General features: G+C 35.9%; 1 protein-coding gene across 1 annotated transcript in view; it reads right to left on the bottom strand.

The window, feature by feature from the left end:
* DMD (dystrophin) overlaps positions 1–22,592 on the bottom strand; it is a 2,123,521-nt gene that overhangs the window by 1,337,647 nt on the left and 763,282 nt on the right. The window contains exons 28-29 of the mRNA XM_060138437.1: positions 16,907–17,041; positions 15,133–15,282 (exon numbers count right to left, since the gene is read on the bottom strand). Coding sequence (XP_059994420.1) covers positions 15,133–15,282; positions 16,907–17,041 — 285 coding nt within the window. The remainder of the gene's footprint in view (positions 1–15,132; positions 15,283–16,906; positions 17,042–22,592) is intronic.

Below are 22,592 nucleotides of genomic sequence, written 5' to 3'. Positions count from 1 at the left end.
ACACCATATGCTAACACATTTATATGGAATCTAAAAAAAAAATGGTTCTGAAGAGCCTAGGGTCAGAACAGGAATAAAGACACAGACTTAGAGAATGGACTTGAGGACATGGGGAGGGGGAAGGGTAAGCTGGGGTGAAGTCAGAGAGTGGCATGGACTTATATATACTAACAAATGTGAAACAGATAGCTAGTGGGAAATAGCCACATAGCACAGGGAGATCAGCTTGGTGCTTTGTGACCACCTAGAGGGTGGGATTGGGAGGGTGTGAGGCAGACGCAAGAGGGAGGAGATATGGGGATATATGTATACGTATAGCTGATTCGTGTTGTTATAAAGCAGAAACTAACACACCATTGTAAAGCAATTATATTCCAATATAGATGTTAAAAAAAAGTTATTACAAAAATACATAAATATATATTTGTAATCACCTTCATTAATAAAGATTTTAATGCTCTACCAAAGCAAAAACAATTTATCTAGTGTGAATATACAATACTTACATTTAATTAGATATAAAAATAAATGCAAGTATAAATTAGTTTATATACATGCATATATAAATATATACACAACTATACATGTGTGTATGTGTGTTGGTGTATCCCTTTGTGTCTAGACCAGAAAAGCTAAAATGCTCTAATTGGTATAAACACAGAAGAAAAATTTAACTACTGTCTTATATAAACATTTCAGAAATGTTAATGCAAATGACCCAGGAAACACTATTTACTAAAGTAGGTTAAATTATATTTAAGGATAATGATGGAATTACTACTGACAAAAATAAAAAAATAAATATCTATGATTCCTGATCATTAAAATAAGAATGAAACACATTTACCATTGTCCTTTGTTCTTGTGAAAGTTATATAATATTTCAGTTTCTGTATCTAACAGAGTGTAATCAAACTCAAAATACAAGATGAATCTTAAAATATTATTAAACACAAGAATCAAGGTAACTCACATAACTGATGGTAGGAAAAGAAAGACAACCTTTCTCAGATAATAAAAGAAGATATAGCAGGAGAGCAGTTTAGAAGTGGAAAGAAACAGGTGAGGGATGTTTAGAGGTACAAACTTCCAATTGCAAAATAAATGAGTCACTGGTATGAAATGTACAGTGTGGGGAACATAGTCAATAACTATGTAATATCTTTGTGTGGAGACATGTAACTAGACTTATTGTGGTGACCATTTTGAAATGTATAGATTGAGAGTTTGGGGTTAGTAGATGCAAACTACTATATATAGAATGGATAAACAACAAGGTCCTACTGTATAGCACAAGGAACTATATTCAATATCCTGTAATAAACCATAATGGAAAAGAATATGAAGAAGTTATACATATGTATAACTGAGTCACTATGCTGTACAGCAGAAATTAAACACACTGTAAATCAACTATACTTCAATAAATTTCTTTAAGAATGTAAAAATCCCTACAAAAGAAAAAAAATGTACAGAAATATCGAATCACTATGTTGTGTAACAGGCACTAACACAGTGCTATAGATCAATTATACTTCAAAAGCAAACTCGTATCAAAAGAGATCAGATTTGTGGCTACCAGAGGTAGGGGGTTGGAGGAAGAGGAATTGGATAAAGGTAGTCAAAAGGTACAAACTCACAAGGATAAGATAAATAAGTACTAGGGACATAATGTACAATATGATAAATATAATTAACACTGTTGTATGCTATATATGAAAGTTGTTAAGAGAATAAAGCTTAAGAGTTCTTATCACAAGGAAATTTTTTTTGTTTCTTTAATTTTGTATCTATATGAGATGATGGATGTTCACTAAACATATTGTTGTGATTATCATTTCATGATATATGTAAGTCAAATCATTATGCAGTACACCTTAAACTGTGGGTCAATTATGTCTCAATAAAGCTAGAAGGAAAAGAAAGGATTCAGATGAATCCTCTGAAAAGGTATATAGGGCAATGTCTGGAAGGGTCCCAAGCACAAGAGCTTCTGTCTCTGTGAAGCTGGAGTATGTCACCCTCCCAGTGTTGATGTGTTCACAAACCTGGATGCTTTCTGAACTCCATACTATTGGGATTTTTAATGGAGGCTTTATCACATATGTGTCATCAATTATCAACTCCATTTCCAGTCCTTCGCCCCTCTCCAGAGAATGGGGGGGTAGGCATGAAAGATCCAAGCTTCTAATTTTGGCTTGGTCTCTCCGGTGACCAGCCCCCATCTAGGAGTGCACCAAGAGCCACATCATTAGAAAAAAAGATATTCCTATCACCCAGTAAATTCCAAGGAGTTCAGTGTCAGATGCTCCTATCACTTAGGAAATTACAAAGGTCTTAGGATTTCTGTGTCAGGAACTGAGGTCAAAGATTAAATACCAGAACAAATGTTCTTCCTACCATCTCTATTTACAAGGGTTTTAGGAGATATGTGTCAAGAACCAGGGGCAGAGACAAATATATACATATTTCTTATATTACAAAAGAAGATAGAGAAGATAGAGGAGCAAAACTCTTTTCTAATTTAAATACTGTCTTGTCTATTTTTCTTACGTTAAAGAGGGCTGGGCTATTGGCTTTATTATCTGTGTGTAAATATTACACAGGTGAGTTTTTCCTTCAAAATCTAATCACTCTTGACCAATCATTCAATTAAAATTATTATGAGAGCAAGTTGCATAGTCCACCACTCAGCTCAAAAATAAAGTCACCTTGAGCACAGATGTTTGGCCTAACAGTCTGCTTGTGGTGCATTTTTTACATAAAGATGACAGTTTTAACACAGAGCATTTACCTAGGAAAGTCAAAATTCAAGATATCCAATAACCTTTCTTCCAAAGTAAGGAAAGAAAGCACCAAATTTAAAATGTGAAAAATGTAATCCTAGAAACTACAACCATAGTTAATACTCTAAGAATTAGATTAAAATTCTACCTTTCAAAATACTAAAGCAGTTAGCATTGGTCTATCATCTTCACTGAAATCTTTTTAAATAATGATGTTCTGTAGAAATAAGTCTAAGTTCTGTAACTCCTGCATATATTCAAAACCAATTTAGGTGTAAAATTAACCAAATATATAAAGTAACAATTGGGGCTGGCATCATGGGCTGGCAGCCTGTGCAGTCATGCAGTACTCCATGCTTATAAGAACTCAAGCTTGGTTTCATGTTTTGCTGTCATTCTCCTGAAATTCTTAATTTTTGAACAAGGAACCTGCATATCCTCTTGTACTGGCCCTAAAAATTAAGTAGCTGATCCTGATTACAATAATTTGGGGGAAATGGCCAATAGCTATAAGGTTGAAATAAGAATCCAAACAAAATTGGGTAAGTTCAAGAAATAAATTTTTTTAAAAAACATGAAATTCAAATTAGATGCACCAGGACACAGTGACATACTGGTGGAGGAAATATGAATACAAAATGAATGACTTCCAAATATGAGTATAATTGGAAGGTAAGACTCCAAAGACCAGTCTCTTAGTTGTTTCGGGATATAGTCAAATACATCCTAGAGATACTGGATACATTAACTGAAGATAATGGAAATAAAAGTCCCTTTTCTTTTGATTGTCCACATGATTGTATGTGTATGGTTGAGAATAAGATGATTATTTTGCTGGAAACTATGGGAGAAAGGTACAATAACTGACTGTTTCCACTGCAAACTGTTTTACTGACTACTACTGAGTCTACTGTACCGTTCGTTAACACTTCTGCTTATTTTGAATTCCTCTCTACGACAGAAGAGCTCCTATTCCAAATGCTTTCCACTCTCACTTTCTCAAAGGCACTGGTCCTCTATTCTCCCACCCCCACTTCTTCATGCCACCAACCTAAGACATCCTAAAGAAGAGTTAGCTCCCTCTCAGGTATGGAGTCTCTCATGAGTAAATTTTCTCAGTCTTCCTAATCTTCACCTGAAATTATCTTCATATTATCTCAGTTCTCTTTTTTCACTCCCGAAGTTCATCCTTCCATTTTTGCTCAGGTATCCTCTCCTGTAAGACCTTGCTCTTACATATTAAGAACATATCTCTATTGGATCTTCCCCCAGATTACAAACAGGCTTAAATCTGCACTGTTCTGACAGTCAATTAGGTGTAAAATTACCTCTATCCTATTACTCATGAAACTGGCCCTTCTCTCTCCTTTTTTATCATCAAACATATTTTTTCATTATCAAACACATGCTAATTCTTTTTTTCCTGCTTTATTGACATATATTTGACACATAACATGGTGTAAGTTTAAGGTGTACGAGGTATTGATTTGACACATTTATAAATTGCAAAATGATTACCACCCTAGTATTAGTTACTAGGGTGGTAATCACACAATTACCGTTTCTTGTTACCAAACATGTTGAAGAATAATTTACATTTACTGCCTTTACTTTACCACTGCCAATTTCTTCTTTTACGCCAATTTAATCTCACAGTTGCCCCTCTAGCAACTGAACAAGACAACTATAATTAATAAGTGAAGGAGTAAATGGGAGTTGAGCAAACAAATCCAGCCGGTAGAGACTACTTTTACAAGTACTAGGTTCTGCAGTTTATGTATGAACAATGTAGGAAGAAGAGAAGTAAAAATTATTTTAAGTATTTTTATATGCCAAAAAGGAAGTTAACTATTAGAACTCGGCTAATTCTAAGTTCATTAACTCTATAATTTTAAAGAAAATTCAGAAGTTAGTAACATTTTATTGATACTCTTTACCTATAGTAACTTTCTTTATCTACTTTTCATTAAAATTAGACATGTCAAAAATCTTAGTCCATAAAAATAATCTGATCAGTAATTTAATACATAGGTGCATTTTCATTGGCCTCATAGTTTTGCTAAAAATTATACTTATACCTTAGCAGTAAGACAGGTGAAGAGACAGCATGTAAAAAAAAATCTGCCTTCTGTAATCATCTGGAGCATAAGCTTAATATCTCTTTATGGTGACAGCAGATTTATAGACAGAGGCCAAGACATTTGATATTTTTTTTTCCTTAAGGACACACCAAGTATAAAGAGCTATAAAAAATAACCTCGCTCGGGCTTCCCTGGTGGCACAGTGGCTGAGAGTCTGCCTGCCGATGCAGGGGACACGGGTTCGTGCCCCGGTCCGGGAGGATCCCACATGCCGCGGAGCGGCTGGGCCCGTGAGCCATGGCCGCTGAGCCTGCGCGTCCGGAGCCTGTGCTCCACAACGGGAGAGGCCACAACAGTGAGAGGCCCCGCGTACCGCAAAAATATAAATAAATAAATAAATAAATAACTTTGCTCATAAAGAAAAATATGAGTGGCTTATATACCTCTTATTGCCTGCCAGACCACTGTTAGATCTGCTAAGACTACCTTTCTGATCTGCTGGAGAGAGAATGGTGAAGAAAGAGAAGAGCCCAAGATTACCTTAAGTTTCTGGCCTGAGAAATTTAAAGAATGAGTTGACATGAATGAGAACGGAGAAAACTGTTGGGTAGGTTTGACAGGAGTTCAAATCTGAGTATGTTATGTTTGAGCTGCTTACTAAATATCCACATAGAGACATAACAGAAGGGTGGATATACAGTTCTGGAGTTTAGGGCAGAGGTCTGTATTAGAGAGAATATTTTGAGAATCCATTAGCATGTAAAGAATATTTAAAGCCACAACACTGCATAAAATATCCAAAGGAGTGAGTGAAGAAAGAAAAGACAGCATGAAGCTTAAAACTATTTTGCTTACAACTGGATCTAGTTAGGCAAAATTTGTTTCAGAATTCTTTCTTATGTGTTTATGAGTGAGATTGGCATGGGACTTTGCTTCTTGTACCATTTTCATCCATTTTTAAAATTGAAGTATAGTTGTTTTACAACATTATATTAGTTTCATGTGTACAACATAGTGACTCAATATTTTTATAGATTATACTCCATTTAAAGTTATTACAAAATAATGGCTATATTTCCCTGTGCTGTACAATGTATCCTTGTTTCTTATTTATTTTATACATAGTAGTTTGTATCTCTTAACCCCATACCCTTCTATCACCCCTCCCCTTTCCCTCTCCTCACTGGTAACCACTAGTTTGCTCTCTATACCTGTGAATCTGTTTCTTTTTTGTTATATATATTTGTTCATTTTGTTTTTTAGATTCCTGAGACAAACATATAAGTAACAACATAGATTATTTGTCTTTATCTTAGTTATTTCACTAAGCATAATACTCTCTAGGTCCATCCACATTGTTGGAAATGGCAGAATTCAATTCTTTTTTAATGTGTAATATTCCATTGTGTGTGTGTACACACACACACACACACACACATATACATATATAAATACATATTTTTTGTATTCCTTCTTTGTTGATGGACACTTGGGCTGCTTCCATAACTTGGCTATTGTAAATAATGCTGCTATGAAGACTGGGGTGCATGTATCTCTTCAAGTTAATGTTTTTGTTTTTTTCAGATGTATACCTAGGAGTGGAATTGCTGGATCATATGGTAGTTCTATTTTTAGTTTTTTTAGGAACCTCATACTGTTTTCCATAGTGGCTGCACCAATTTACAAACCCACCTACAGTGTACTAGGGTGCCCTTTCCTTCACATCCTCACCAACATTTGTTATTTGTATACATTTTGATGACAGCTATTTTGACAGGTGTGAGGCAATATTTCATTGTTGTTTTGATTTGCATTTCTCTGATGATTAGCAATGTTGAGCATTTATTCATGTGCCTTTGGCCATATGTACATCTTTCCTTCTTGTACCATTTTTGTCAAATTTTAGTAAGAATATTTTCTAGCCATATTTTTCAGCCTGTCTTAATCAGCTTGGGCTTCTATAACAAAATATCATAGATCAGGGGGCTTAAACAGCATACATTTATTTCTCACAGTTCTAGAGGCTGAGAAGTTCAAGATCAAAGTATCTGCAGATTCAGTGTCTGGTGAAGGCCCTCTTTCTAGTTTGCAAATGGCCTCCTTCTTGCTGTATCCTCACGTATCTGGAAGAATTCTCTCTCTTGTGTCTCTTTATCTCAGGGCATCTCAGATCTTCCTTTTGGAATTTCTTTGCTTTAGAAAGGATCTGCTGAGATAAAAATCTCAATTTCTGTTTCTCTGAAAATGTCTAATTTGCCCTTGCAATTTTGCTAGGTTCAGAGCTCTGGGATGGTGGTAATTTTTTCTCAATATCTTGAAAACATTTTTCCAATTTTTTTTCTGATTCTTTTGTTGTAGTTAAAAAGTCTAATGTCAGTTTAAGTTTCATTCCTTCAAAAATGATCTGTCTCTCCTCTCTGGTTGCTAATGTAAATTTATCTTTGTTTTTGGAATTCTGCAGTTTCACTGTGAAATGTCTAAGAGTGGATTTCTATTTATTTATGCTGCCTGTTATATATTGTGCTTCCTGGTTAAGTAGGTTGGCTCTGCAAGTTATTCCTCAGTATCCTTCACATATTCCCGCCTATCCATTTTCTTTATTCTTGCCTCAGAGTCTCCCATTAGACATAAGTTAGACATTCACAACCTACTCCCAATATATATTTTGCCTTCCTGTTCATACTGTCTACCTCCTTAGGTTTTGGTACCACATTCCTTACATTTCAATTTCCTCATAACTCATTTTTTTCAACTGTTTAATATACACTGAACACAGCCATTATTTTTTCCAATTTTTAGAGTGATAATTTTAATTTTAGTACTCATATTTTGATCTGTTTTTCAAATCTTCCTCATCAACTTTTAGCATCTTATTTCTTCATTTGATTCTCACTCTCATTTCTTTCTTTAACATTTCACCTACTTATATTAATTACCTGGCAATTCTAGTACCTGAAATTGTAGAGGAGGTGATCTAAATTCACTCTGTGTTGCATGTGATTACTTTACTTCATGATGGCTTGTTTTCTTGTGCTTGTCGGGTTTATCGTGAGCTCAAATTTCACAAAATTTAGTCTGTGAGAATACTAAGGTGCTTTTCTTTCTAAGAATTTGGATTCACCTCTCACTAGTGCTAGGGTGCTACCAACCTGGAGCTACTTTAACTTAATCTCTTGTCTTAGGGATACCTTGACTCTTACTGGTAATAAACACTCAAATAAGCAGGCCTACGGTTACACATTTTCAGATGAGATGATTATAATTATTCTTACTTTTAATTTTATACTTAGAGTGGGAAGAGAGATAGACATATTTTTATATTGGGACGTTTCACAGACAGAATACCCCCGTCCATCATGGTACTGAAGATATAACCCTTGTTTTACATAGAATCTCTGTTCACCTCCCCCCATTTGCTTGAGCCTGAGGCTCAGATTTCTACTGTATCAAATGGCTTAATTTAACCAAACTCTGGGTTTCTAGCATTAGCTTTTAGCACTAAGGCAATACAAGGGTCAGTGCTCATAGTTGTATTAGTTCTATGACTTTAGTTTCATCCGCATTTTTTTTTTGTCCTGGCCTTGAAAGGTTTACCCACTTCCTTGCAAGAGAGAAAACATTTAAAACTGTATTTATTGGAAATTTCCCAGCATCTTGGTGCTTTGAAGAGGGCATTTTAGAAAACTGAGTCTGCCTCATCCTTGGGAATGGAAGTCAGCCCCTTCTCAACATATGTGGAGTTAAACAAATCTACCTCATAAAAATAATGTGGGGATTAAGTTTAACACTGTTTATAATTGCTTAGCACAAGGACTGACATAAAAATGCACTCAGTAAATTGTAGCTTTTACTATTTATATTATACATTGATATTTTCTAAGAAGTAAACACACTGACAAAATCATAAAGATATTCTTTTATAGATAAATGGCTTTCCAATAATTCTGACCTCAAGACTGATATACAGTCACTTGTTTTCCTGGATTACTTTACAGTTTTCCTTCAGTCAATATTTGTCTATTCTTCCCTATCTATGCTAAGGTAGATGTGACACTCAGTGACCAATTCAAAGTTCTAATTACTGGAGCAATTAATGAGTCCCTCAAGCTGCCTATCATGAGCGTTACTACTAAACAGAATCAACCAATTTAGATTTTGCTTCTTCCCTTTTACTGTCTGCTATTTAATGTCACGTGAAAAAACTTATACATGACTTTGAGAAGACCAGAAATGGGGGCATTAACAATACACAAGAAAGAAGAAATAATCACTAATCAAGAGAACTGGTAAAGGCTTTGGACTTCTAAATACATGTGATTTTAATATTTAAAACTCTAAAATGCTTTTTATAAAAATAGTCATCCCTAATATTTTTAAACTCATACTGTAAGCTTTCCTTAGAAATTGGGAAACTAGTTACTTGCAATATTCACTTCTTACCAAGCAGCTTCTATTTTTAATATAAGGAAAAGATCACTGAGATTGAAGGCAGCATGGTCAACCAGTATGTGCCCAGGCTCCAAGAGCAGAGACTTGGGTCTGAGCATACTAGCTTTGTGGCCTTTGATACCCTATCCATTTCTATAAAATAGGAATGTACAATAGAAGTCCTTATAACATAAGGCTGCTGTGAGAACAAATGAGAAAATGTATGTCAGACACTTGGAGCAGTGCCTGGGCCTTTGTAACAATTATACTATTCTTGCTATTATTATACATTTTGCTGTATCGCTAACAAATCGTCTGTAGCTTGGTTACTCTGTAATAAGTTGGAAAAATTAGATTATTTGGTACAATTTTTGGAGCTGTTTCCTGGTTTGCTAACCATCTCTCAAATCATTACTGTGAGTAGAAAATGTAGTGCCATATGATTATGAAGAGTGAAAGATGCCTTTTCAAGGAATGGAAATAATTTATCACTTATCTGAATGCAAACTCACACTCTGAAATTAGGAACAGGATCTAGCAAATCTCTTTTAAATATTCATAGGCAATAAAATTTCTGGCTGTTTGATTGATCTAACAGGCAACTGAATGTTACCTTTGTTCTGCATAATTGCCCCTACAGGAAACATCAGTTAGGCAATTAAAAAAAAAAAAAAAAACAACAAACCTTTGACATAGGCATTTTAATCAAGAAGAAAATGGGCTAAGGCCCATATTCAAGATAAAGGGCACTTGTTTATTAATGGAAAAACTGTTTTTCTTTAGCCAAAAAAAAAAAAAAATCAAGAAATTTATGGCTTAAAAAAATTCAGAATTTTTGACTATAACAATCCAATATACAACACAGATTTTTTTAAAAAGGAAATCAATTTTAAAACTCTGTTACTGTAATTATTTTATTTCCCCAGACTCTTAGATAATTATCCCAAGGCTGCATCTGCATTGCATCAAAACACCAGTCTTTTCAACTGAATATTCAGTGGGAACATCCAAATGACTGATTTAGCTAACCAAGTACTAGATATTTCTCTATTACCTAGATAGTCTGGAATTGATCAAAGTACTCAGATTATACCCTGTCTACTCATCCTTTTAACTTTTAACTCAACATCTTATTTTTAAAGTTACATTGGCATACTAAAGACTAGCAGAATAGAATTTGAGAAGGATATTATCTCTAACATGATGTGGTTTTCATCAAAGCTCTAAAGCACCAAATATGCTTTATTTACATTGCCAAATTACTCTCAGGTTATTATTGGCTAGATATCTTATATAAGCATAGCCAGGGCTAATAGTGGTTTCAAGTTTATTTATTGTTACTATAGCGTTCTGTTTAATTGACTACTGAAGTAGAATGAAAAATTCCTTCCAATTTTAAGACCTATGGAATGATAAAAGTCCTTTCGTCAGTCTTCTGAATTTTATTTAAATAATGGAGGTGTGTACATTTCATTGTTTTTCACATTGGAATATATGTATATGTTTGTCTATCCCTGCCCTGGTAGCACACACGCATGCACGCACACACACACATACACTGCTTTGAGGGTAGATACTACAGCATACAACCTAGTAAAAATAAAAGCACTTTCCCGGCAGTATTTTATATATTGTTCAGAGGAATCTTATGAAATAGGATCTGTCATCGCAGATGAGGAAATGGAAGCTTGAAAATATTTCCCAAGGGTACAGAGCCAATGGGTTGTAGATGGATGTATTTATTGTCTTTTAACATTCATGTTGGTGATACTGGAATATTTCTCTCTTTGCCAGCTGGCAGGATGCTAAGCTTTGTCAATAAAGGGTGCTGGAGTGACACTGGGGGAGGTAAAGTTTTCTCAGTTCAGTGTGTTTTTACTTCTTGCTACCATGGCTCTGGGTTGGCCTGTGGGATGCCTGGTGGAGTTCACCTCGTCTGTTCCCCACCCCCCCCCCAAATAAATTTTAGCAGCACCCTCTACAGGTGCCTTCTGACAAGTTCAGTGGGTGCTCCAGTGCCAAGTCCAACCTGGGTGCCAAATCCATGGGCAGCTTTCTGGAGCCCAAGCTGGTTTCCCTAAATTCAGTGGCCCCTACTGTAGCTAGCTTCCCAGTGAGTCCAACAGGCAATCCCCTCTAGCTTCCCAGAAAATTCAATAGCAGCCCCCACAGGTTACCTCCCCATGAATTTTGTCATCATCCCACTCCAAGATTCCCTTCACACAAGCTTCAGCCCACTGACTACATACTAGCTCTGGTTTGGGTCAACCCAGAGAACTTCTTTGTCATCTCATGCTCTGGAGACATACTCTTTCCAAACAGGTTTGAATCCCAGCCTTGGGTAGAGCCCCTCACTTTCCAAGTCAGTTCCTTCCCTGCGTACTATCCCTTGGTTCTAGGGAATTCTTTGGAGTTCTCTTCTATTTCCTCTTAAGAATTAATTCCCAGTAATTACTTAATACTTATTTGTATTAAACGTTCCCTGTTCAAGTTACTGTGTAACCTGTTTTCTGTTACCTGTCTGACCCTGATTAATACCAAGGGCTATTCCAACCCAAGATTTTCTGATTCAAATTTCAATGCTTTAAAACTCAGTTTGGATACAGCAAAATAAGTGTTCAATCAAGGTTTGTTGTTGAGTTGAATTATTATCTATTTGGGGGAAATACCAGGTTCCACAACAGAGACCTTTGAAATGTAAAGACATAAGTAGTTTTTTGTGTTGCTAAAGGTTTGCAAGAGCATTACATAAATGAGGCTGATGCCAAGATCAGGATTAGAGACTGGTCTACTCCTAAGGACAGAATAGACAAACACTGAACATGGTTAATGATTAAAATTTGGGCCTCTTCACAGCTTAGCCAAAATCAGTTTTACAGTGTGCCTTTTGACTTTCTTTTTTGATTGAACACTAATTTCTAACCTGACACTAAAATTCAAATACAAATACAAGCACATTCCAATTCTATATCAAAATCCAAATGTAAATGACCTCTGACCTAGTTGCCACCTCGGAATACCTACTTCTGCCCACGTCCAGTAACAGTGCGATAGGGTCAAGGGCTAAAGGACTGTTTAGAATCGCCTATTTCCAGTCCGTAGTCCCTTATATTGATATGGAGAAAGTATGATTAGACTACTAAACAAAGGTAGTGCAGGATTAAGGATTGTCTGGAGTCTCTGCTAATCAGGACTTCTTTCTTTCCAGTGTATAAACATGATCAAACTTCTCCCCCATGTAAATAACAAAAGGTTCCCTGCATACCGTCATAGCTACCATCCCTCCTTAGGACCTTTCTTTGCCTTCACAGCCAAGCTCCTCACAAGGATCGTGCACACTTGCCTTCCCTGTCCTTTTCTCTAATATCTTCTGTATCGCACTGTCACCAGAGTCTCTCTATCCTCAGGAAAACTCCATCAAAACTGCTCTAGGAAAGGTCACAAGTGACATCCTTTTTGCCCAATTCTGTCTTCATCTTACTGGGTTTCTCCACCCATACTTGACAGTTTTTCATGACTCCTCTTTATAAACTGCTACCTGCTAAGCACCCTGGTTTTAACTTGCGTCTCCTCTTATCTCTGATCATTCTTCTCATCTCCTTTGTAGACACTGTTTCCTCAGCTGAAAACTTGATATGGGGTATAACTCTGAAATTCTGTCTGATTCTTTTTCTTTTGGCTTATTTGGGATGATCTCAGGAACTCTGCAGTTTTAATTAGCACGTAGCCTGACAAATTCCCCATCTGTGTAACTAGTCTGAATCACTCTCTTTAACTTTAGGGCTGTGTAACTCTCTCTTACTGGATTAGGGAATATCTCCACCTGGGTTCTCCGTAAGTACTGCAGCAGATCCTGTTGCTGCCCAGCCACATAACCTCTTAGCCTCAGAACCTCTAAGTTCACTTGAAGCTTTGGTGGCCAGTATGTGCACGCAGTGCTAGATTCCCACCTTAAGCCCCCACATTTCTCAATTTTACTGCTCTAGGCCGCCCAGAAGTACTGGGATTTTATGCACCCAAGGGCAATCCTCAAACACAAAGGGAGGAAAATTGGTGGACAAATGTTCCAGCTTCCATTAGCCCAGCGGGACAATTCTAAGTGAGCTCTATGACACTGGTGTTCTACCTGATTTCTTTAAAGCTCCCAGTGGGACTGAGCTCAGTAATTCCCAATGGAAACTCACTCATAAAAGCATCCTTTATCAGACTTCCAACATTTCATTCTCCATTCTCCCCATGCACTCACTTGTCCTTCCTTCACTCGGGTTGCTTTTGATTAATATCAAACTTAGACATGTCTGGCTCAATGGGGGTAAAAAATGACATGTGATCTTTCACCTCCAAACTTGTTTTTTCTTACTTTCTCATAGTTGTTTCTGAAAAATATCTGATACTCAATCACCTGAGTCAGAAACCCAGATACTCTTCTGAATTTTGCATTTGCTCTGTATCTATCACCAACGGCCTTGCCTTCAACTGAGCTAAAAGTATCGCTTCTTACTTGGTCTCATTGCCTGCAGTCTCCCTGTCTCTTAGACCCCCCACCCCACTGTCCAGTCTCCACAGAGGTAACGTAATCTGATGGTGGCACCTCTCTTCTCCTTCCCCCTTATAAGTTAAACCTTTCAGTGGTTCCCTAAGTGCATGGCTCTACAGCAGGCTTTTTGTGAAGCATAGATCTCCCTTAGCAATCTCACTCATGCTTACTTGTTCAGGCTCACCTTCAACCAGACTCCCATTTGCATTCTGTGTTTTAGCAAAACCAAATACTTCCAATTTTCTGTAGCTGCTGGTGGCTGCCTGCCTGGAATCACCCTCTTACTCTTGCCCATTTGGCTGTCTCCTACTCTAATTTAAAAATGTAGTTTACAACAAATCTTCTCTAGGAAAGTTACCCCAAATACCTTTCACTGCTGACCCACACAAGTCTGTGTCCTTTTCTATGTTCTCTAATCCTCTGTTGTAACTTTTAACCCAACATTTTGCATCTTATAAGGATATTATTTGTTTTCATGTCCTGGAACACACTAAGAAATGAATAATTTTTTGCTTAATTAATCAATGACTATAAGTAGTGAAGTACAGATACTTTTTCTGACTTATTACCAAACCTTCAGTGTCTCACATGTTATAGATGCACTTAGCAATCAGATACGAAAGCAAACCTCATTATGAATTTTTTTTTCCTTCTTGACAAATAATCCATTCTTGATTTAGGAGACTGTATGCAAAATATTGTTGGATTCATAAAAATATGTTATTTTTTTCAATTTTGATTTGAAAAATTCACGCCATATGTATTAATTTTTAAATATGAAAACCCCTCTGTTGTATATAAATACAAACTCATATTATTTGGGAACAATAAACAATATCCAATATCTTGGGCACTAATAAAATCACATGTATTATTAACAGATTATATATGACCATAACAAACATGTGTGTACATGTTTGAACAGAGAAAGAGAGAGAGAGAGGTGACGATACCTACACATATTAGTTAATCTTGCATATGGAAAAGAACTGTGGTCAGATAAGATCCTATTTTGAACACCAGATTAACTATTTACTCATGTGAAGATTTGAGCGAGTTACTGTACTTGGTCTGTCTCAGGTTTCCTATTAAAACCCATACTTTATAAAGTTTTAGTAAGATAAAAATGATATGATACACATATAAATATTTCATCCATGTCTAGAACTTGAAAGTTTCTACAACCTGGAAGCTGAGCTAATATTTAAATTATTCCTCATTTTGACTGAGAGGCATAAAGGTATTTGCTAGTCTTCATGCAAATTAGTTTAAAGAGATTTTTTCACTCTTCTTGTCATACCTCTTCATGTAGTTCTCTCCAACGAGAATTAAATGTCTCGAGTTCCTCATTGATCAGTTCATCCATGACTCCGCCATCTGTTAGGGTCTGTGCCAATATGCGAATCTGATTTGGGTTATCCTCTGAATGTTGCATCAAATTTTCAAGTGACTGAAATACATTTGCAATAATTACTATTTCACTTCTTTTTCTAAATCCATTGAACTAACCCAAAATGCTCAGTATCTTCTGATTCACATATAATTAAGTTATAAGCAACTTAAAGCAATATTTAATTGGGATAACAAAACATGAAAGATCATTGTTATTTCAAAACTATGATGTTGCTCCATGTCAATCTTCATGGGCTTGTGGCAGGACTATGGAATGGGGTACATAAAAAATGATTCACGGCCACCTTCTTCTCTGAGGCTCTCTACTATAAAACCTGGAAGGTAAGACACTCAATTTCCCAACTTCTCTTATAGCTAGTGATGGCCAAGTGACATGATTCTGACAATGTACACAGGTAGAAATTCAAGAGCAGCGTTTCCCTTCTCACATGAAAAAAAAAAGTCACAGTACTTTAGAAGAAATCCCTCTGGCCTTCACACTTTTTCACACATATACGGCTTACAGGTAAAGTAGCCATATTTGGACTGGGAGACAATAAAAACAAGGATGAGGTCCTTCAATCTGTTCATTTAGTAGGATAAGTGCATGATCACATCCTTTGTTCTGGCCATGACCCTTTTACTCATGCGGTATAACTTTGCAAGTTTGTTTCATCTTTTTTGGAAGATGCTTCACACTGTTAGTTCACAACGAATGTTTGGTCACTGAACATCTCTGAATAGGACAGGGACATAATTATAGTCTATTTGAGGCCTCTCTCATTGTTCTTTGATACCTCTTCAAGTTTTACAATTCTCTTGCAAAAGTAAGGAAGTTGGATATAATCATGCCCAGGTTTCTGCTGCAATGTCCCAGGATTCCAATTCTATTCACTCAAAAACATTTCACATTTTCTTCACATTGTGATTAATTTATGTACCTTATTTTAGCAGATTTACAAAGGGGCTGCACTACAAGTGGCTCTACACACAATACATAGGCTAAAACTACATATTCATTACATATAAAGGATTATCCAAAAGTACAATAAAATGCATAGGACATAAATGATTGTCAGAAATTCACATAAATCAAAGCTTATACATGCAAACTCCTTCAAATTTTACTTTTTAAATATCTCCAAAATAAAACTTGAAAATGTACTAAAATTCTCTATGTACTAAAATGTATGAACATTTTAAAGATACATTTCCAATATCAAAGCATGCCTATTTAATACTTTGAAACATTCTGTAAGGTATAAATTTATGATTTTAAATAATTAAAAATATGTTCCAACTCAGTGAAGGTAGCTTTTAAACTGGAAATAATGTTTTACATTATCATCCTGTTTATCTCTACTCCAATGGAGCAAAACTGTGCATTCAAACTGTCTTTGCAGGTCTGTAGTAGATTTAAGCAGGTAAAGAAAAATGTAAACATAGAACATAGTGATATAGCAAAAGGCATATGTCCTAAGAGGTTATTTAAATTCTCTTTAAAATCTTAACACTGGAAGGTTCAGAGAGGAATCAAAGGTTTCATCCCAAGTGCTGGTGCTGGGGAAGGAATAGCAACTATACACTCTGCCTGGTTTTCTTTGAATTTATTTTCTATTTGATTCTTGACATCTTTCAATAATGCATATAAATTATCACAATTATATTAATTCACAACTTACATCTAGCACCTCAGAGATTTCCTCAGCTCCACCAGGAATATTTTCAGTGGCCTTAAGTTTAAATTCTACTTCATTTAGCCACTTGTTTGCCTTCTCCAAGTATGACAATAACTCATGCCAACATGCCCAAACTTCCTGTGAAAGAAATGTATATCACAAATGAAATATTTTGATAGAACAGTGAGTGTGCGATTTTGCCATTTCCATTTTTAAAACTTCTAAAAATAAAACATATTTTTTACCTTTTCTTTGTAGATCATTGAAAATGCAACTAGTCATTTTGAGCATCTAATATGTCCATAATTACAAATCATTAACAAAATATTTTATTACACGAATAAATTCAAGACTCAGTCATTTACTTTTTTAAATAAAAAATAATTCATCAACATTACAGTCTGGTCCTTCTCAAACTCTTCCAAAATATAGCAGAGGGAGGAACACTCCCAAACTCATTCTATGAGGCCACCATCACCTTGATACCAAAAGGATGTCACAAAGAAAGAAAACTACAGGCCAATATCACTGATGAACATAGATGCAAAAATCCTCCACAAAATACTAGCAAACAGAATCCAACAGCACATTAAAAGGATCATACACCATGATCAAGTGGGGTTTATTCCAGGAATTCAATGATTCTTCAATATATGCAAATCAATCAACGTGATACACCACATTAACAAACTGAAGGAGAAAAACCATATGATCATCTCAAGAGATGCAGAGAAAGCTTTTGAAAAAAATCAACACCCATTTACGATAAAAGCCCTGCAGAAAGTAGGCATAGAGGGAACTTTCCTCAACATAATAAAGGCCATATATGACAAACCCACAGCCAACATCGTCCTCAATGGTGAAAAACTGAAAGCATTTCCACTAAGATCAGGAACAAGACAAGGTTGTCCACTCTCACCACTCTGATTCAACATAGGTTTTGAAGTTTTAGCCACAGCAGTCAGAGAAGAAAAGGAAATAAAAGGAATCCAAGGGCTTCCCTGGTGCCGCAGTGGTTGAGAGCCCACCTGCCGATGCAGGGGACACGGGTTCGTGCCCCGGTCCGGGAAGATCTCACATGCTGCGGAGTGGCTATGCCCATGAGCCGTGGCCGATGGGCCTGCGCGTCCGGAGCCTGTTGCTCCGCAACGGGAGAGGCCACAGCAGTGAGAGGCCCGCGTACCGCAAAAAAACAAAAAACAAAAAAAAGGAATCCAAGTCGGAAAAGAATAAGTAAGGTGTCACTGTTTGCAGATTACATGATACTATACATAGAGAATCCTAAAGATGCTACCAGAAATCTACTAGAGCTAATCAATGAATTTGGTAAAGTAGCACAATACAAAATTAATGCACAGAAATCTCTTGCATTCCTATACATTAATGATGAAAAATCTGAAAGTGAAATCAAGAAAACACTCCCATTTACCACTACAACAAAAAGAATAAAATATCTAGGAATAAACCTACCTAAGGAGACAAAAGACCTGTATGCAGAAAATTATAAGACACTGATGAAAGAAATTAAAGATGATACAAATAGATGGAGAGATATACCATGTTCTTGGATTGGAAGAATCAACATTGTGAAAAGGACTCTACTACCCAAAGCAATCTACAGATTCAACGCAATCCCTATGAAACTACCACTGGCATTTTTCACAGAACTAGAACAAAAAATTTCACAATTTGTATGGAAACACAAAAGACCCCGAATAGCCAAAGCAATCTTGGGAACGAAAAACAGAGCTGGAGGAATCAGGCTCCCTGACTTCAGACTATACTACAAAGCTACAGTAATCAAGATAGTATGGTACTGGAACAAAAACAGAAAGATAGATCAATGGAACAGGATAGAAAGCCCAGAGATAAACCCACGCACATATGGTCACCTTATCTTTGATAAAGGAGGCAGGAATGTACAGTGGAGAGAGGCCAGCCTCTTCAGTAAGTGGTGCTGGGAAAACTGGACAGGTACATGTAAAAGTATGAGATTAGATCACGCCCTAACACCATACACAAAAATAAACTCAAGATGAATTAAAGACCTAAATGTAAGGCCAGAAACTATCAAACTCTTAGAGGAAAACATAGGTAGAACACTCTATGACATAAATCACAGCAAGATCCTTTTTGAGCCACCTCCTAGAGTAATGGAAATAAAAACAAAAATAAACAAATGGGACCTAATGAAACTTCAAAGCTTTTGCACAGCAAAGGAAACCATAAACAAGACAAAAAGGCAACCCTCAGAATGGGAGAAAATATTTGCAAATGAAGCAACTGACAAAGGATTAATCTCCAAAATTTATAAGCAGCTCATGCAGCTCAATAACAAAAGAACAAACAATCCAATCCAAAAATAGGCCGAAGTCCTAAACAGACATTTCTCCAAAGAAGATATACAGACTGCCAACAAACACATGAAACAATGCTCAACATCATTAATCATTAGAGAAATGCAAATCAAAACTACAATGAGATGTCATCTCACACCAGTCCAAATGGCCATCATCAAAAAATCTAGAAACAAAAAATGCTGCGGAGGGTGTGGAGAAAAGGGAACATTCTTGCACTGCTGCTGGGAATGAGAATTGGTACAGCCTTATGGAGAACAGTATGGAGGTTCCTTAAAAAACTACAAATAGAACTACCATATGACCCAGCAATCCCACTACTGGGCATATACCCTGAGAAAACCAAAATTCAAAAAAGTCATGTACCAAAATGTTCACTGCAGCTCTATTTACAATAGCCCGGAGATGGAAACAACCTAAGTATCCATCATCGGATGAATGGATAAAGAAGATGTGGCACATATATACAATGGAATATTACTCAGCCATAAAAAGAAACGAAATTGAGCTGTTTGTAATCAGGTGGATGGACCTAGAGTCTGTCATATAGAGTGAAGTATGTCAGAAAGAGAAAGACAAATACCGTATGCTAACACATATATATGGAATTTAAGGGGAAAAAATGTCATGAAGAACCTAGGGGTAAGACAGGAATAAAGACACAGACCTACTAGAGAATGGACTTGAGGATATGGGGAGGGGGAAGGGTAAGCTGGGACACAGCAAGAGAGTGGCATGGACATATATACACTACCAAATGTAAAATAGATAGCTAGTGGGAAGCAGCCGCAGAGCACAGGGAGATCAGCTCGGTGCTTTGTGACCACCTAGAGGGGTGGGATGGGGGGGTGGCAGGGAGGGAGATGCAAGAGGGAAGAGATATGGGAACATATGTATATGTATAACTGATTCACTTTGTTATAAAGCAGAAACTAACACACCATTGTAAAGCAATTATACTCCAATAAAGATGTAAAAATAAACAAAAAAAACACATTACAGTCTGGGAAATAGAAAAAATAAAAGCATATATAAAACTGCACGTATAAACCTAACATCCCAACACATCAACTATTACCACTTTCTGGGACCTCCTCTAAATTTTATCATATATAAATAACTAGATAGTTAAAAGTATAGTATGGATTTAACTATAGCTCTTTTTAATAAACATTATATCCTATATTTTTTTGTATATTGTTAGGTATATTTTTTAATAAAAATCTAAGGTTTCATTTAAGTAGCTATAGTTTGGTTTCCTTAGTTTTGTTTGCTATTATATCTTTCTGGTGACCATCATCATGAATATGAATTTTTCCATATTTTAAATTATTTCCTTGTGGTATGTTATTAGAAATATGAATATGAACTATTTTGAAGATATTTTTATTTTTCAATGGCTTTTGATATATACTGTAAAAACTAATTAATATTCAAAAGTACTCATATATGAAAAAGCAAAATTTTAAGACTGCTACCAGAAGAATATAGAAGAGACTTTTTTTGACCTTGGGATGGGGAAGAATATCTAAAATAAGACATTTCGTAAAAACTGACCATAAGAAAGAGATAAATAAATTTAATTACATGAGAATTAAAACCTACTCATCAAAGAACACAAGAAATTGAAAAACAGCCTCAAACTTGAAGAAAACAACTGCAAAACTGGAAATAGATGAATATGAAAGGCACACTGAATCAGTTAAAAGATGAACATATAACCTAATAGAAAAATGAAACAAAATCCTGAACCAGTATTTCAAAGAAAAAGATACATGTGATAAACATTCACAAATATGTTCAGACTCATTAGTAACCAGGAGAATGTATGTCAGGATTACAGTGAGATATTTAACACGTTGACTGACACAAATGAGAAGTTTGACAATTCCAAGTGTGAGAGAAGATACACATTAACACAAATTTGTATTTATTGCTGATAGGTGTGTATATTAGAATGATCATTTTGGAAAACAATGTCATTCCCAGTAAGGTGAATATTCACATACCTAACAACCCTGCAACTCCACTTTTCCATACACATCCTCAGAGAAACTGGTTTGGATGGACAACAAAGAGAGTTACAAGAATGTTCATTTCAGTACTTTTTGTAATAACCAAAATAAAAAAAGAAGGAAATGAACCTTAATGTCCAGTGGAAAGAAAATGTACAAATACACTGTATCATATTTACACAGAGAATACAGAAGCAAAAATGAAAACTTCACCAAAGAGAGCCATATGGATGAGGCCCAGACACAAAAATGCTGAACAAAAAGAGCTAGCCCCAGAAAACAATATATTATAGGTTACCACTTTCTACAACCCTCAAAACAAGCAAAGTTAAGCAGTATATTGTTTAGGCATCCACATGTGTATGATATTTTTTTTTTAAGCAGAGAAATAATAAAGACAATTTTCTGTATTAGGGTTATGTCTGCTGGGAAAAAGTAGGAAGATGCATTAGAGGATAAGAATATTAAAAGAGTCATTTTCTATTAGCTTACAGATTGGAAATATTGGGCAAATTTATAGATATAGCAGTGCAATCACTACCACCTGCAATCCCTCCCCCACAACCAAAAAGCCTAGGAAGGAAGTTTTATTTTAGGAGAAACTAAAAATTCTAAAAATTCTATCAGATTCCCCATATTTTCACCTTTGCTCATAGCCCTTGCAAATGATGGAGAACATTCTCTCTCTAACTGATGAAAAGTGTCAGTCTAACCTGCCTTGCTAGCCTACCAATTCTTGCTTAGTATTTTATGTACAGTTTATTACAGAAAGTGAAATTAAGTATTTTGCTTTAAAAAGTGATAGAAATCTTAAATCTGGGTCATTTACAGCTCCTGCTGGACTACAGGCTGTCTTCCTTCTGGGCAAAGATCCCAGTGGGAAAATATAAATATCCCATCTAATACCCGAGGGTACTTTAGAGCTTTGAAGATAAGGAGATGCGATTGGTAATGTGTCTTATTAACTTTGGTGCAGATTGAGATAATGAACTACCTTGCTGATTTAACCATCAGGATGGATGGCCTCTTGTGTCCTCAATGCATCTGAAGGACACAGCTGGAGAGGCTGAATGTACTGGCTTTACAGGTCACCTTTGCAAAATAAAATATAGTCTTACAGCCTGAATTGGAGCTAAAAGCCACTTAGAATAACTGTTAACAGTTTGGAACTTAAAATTACCTTGAAATCACCAAATTCAAAGTGACTTTGAAGAAAGTACAAATGAAAAAGGAAACTTCCATTCAAAATGGAGCTGATGTGGTAAACCCTCCCCCCAACCTGATCCAGTCATATTAAAATGCTAGATAAAATATTTT

The sequence above is a fragment of the Lagenorhynchus albirostris genome, chromosome X (genome assembly GCF_949774975.1).
Source record: "Lagenorhynchus albirostris chromosome X, mLagAlb1.1, whole genome shotgun sequence".
In the NCBI taxonomy this organism is placed as follows: Eukaryota; Metazoa; Chordata; class Mammalia; order Artiodactyla; family Delphinidae; genus Lagenorhynchus; species Lagenorhynchus albirostris.
Note: the sequence above shows the minus strand (reverse complement) of the source record. Positions and strands in the feature narration are given on the sequence as shown.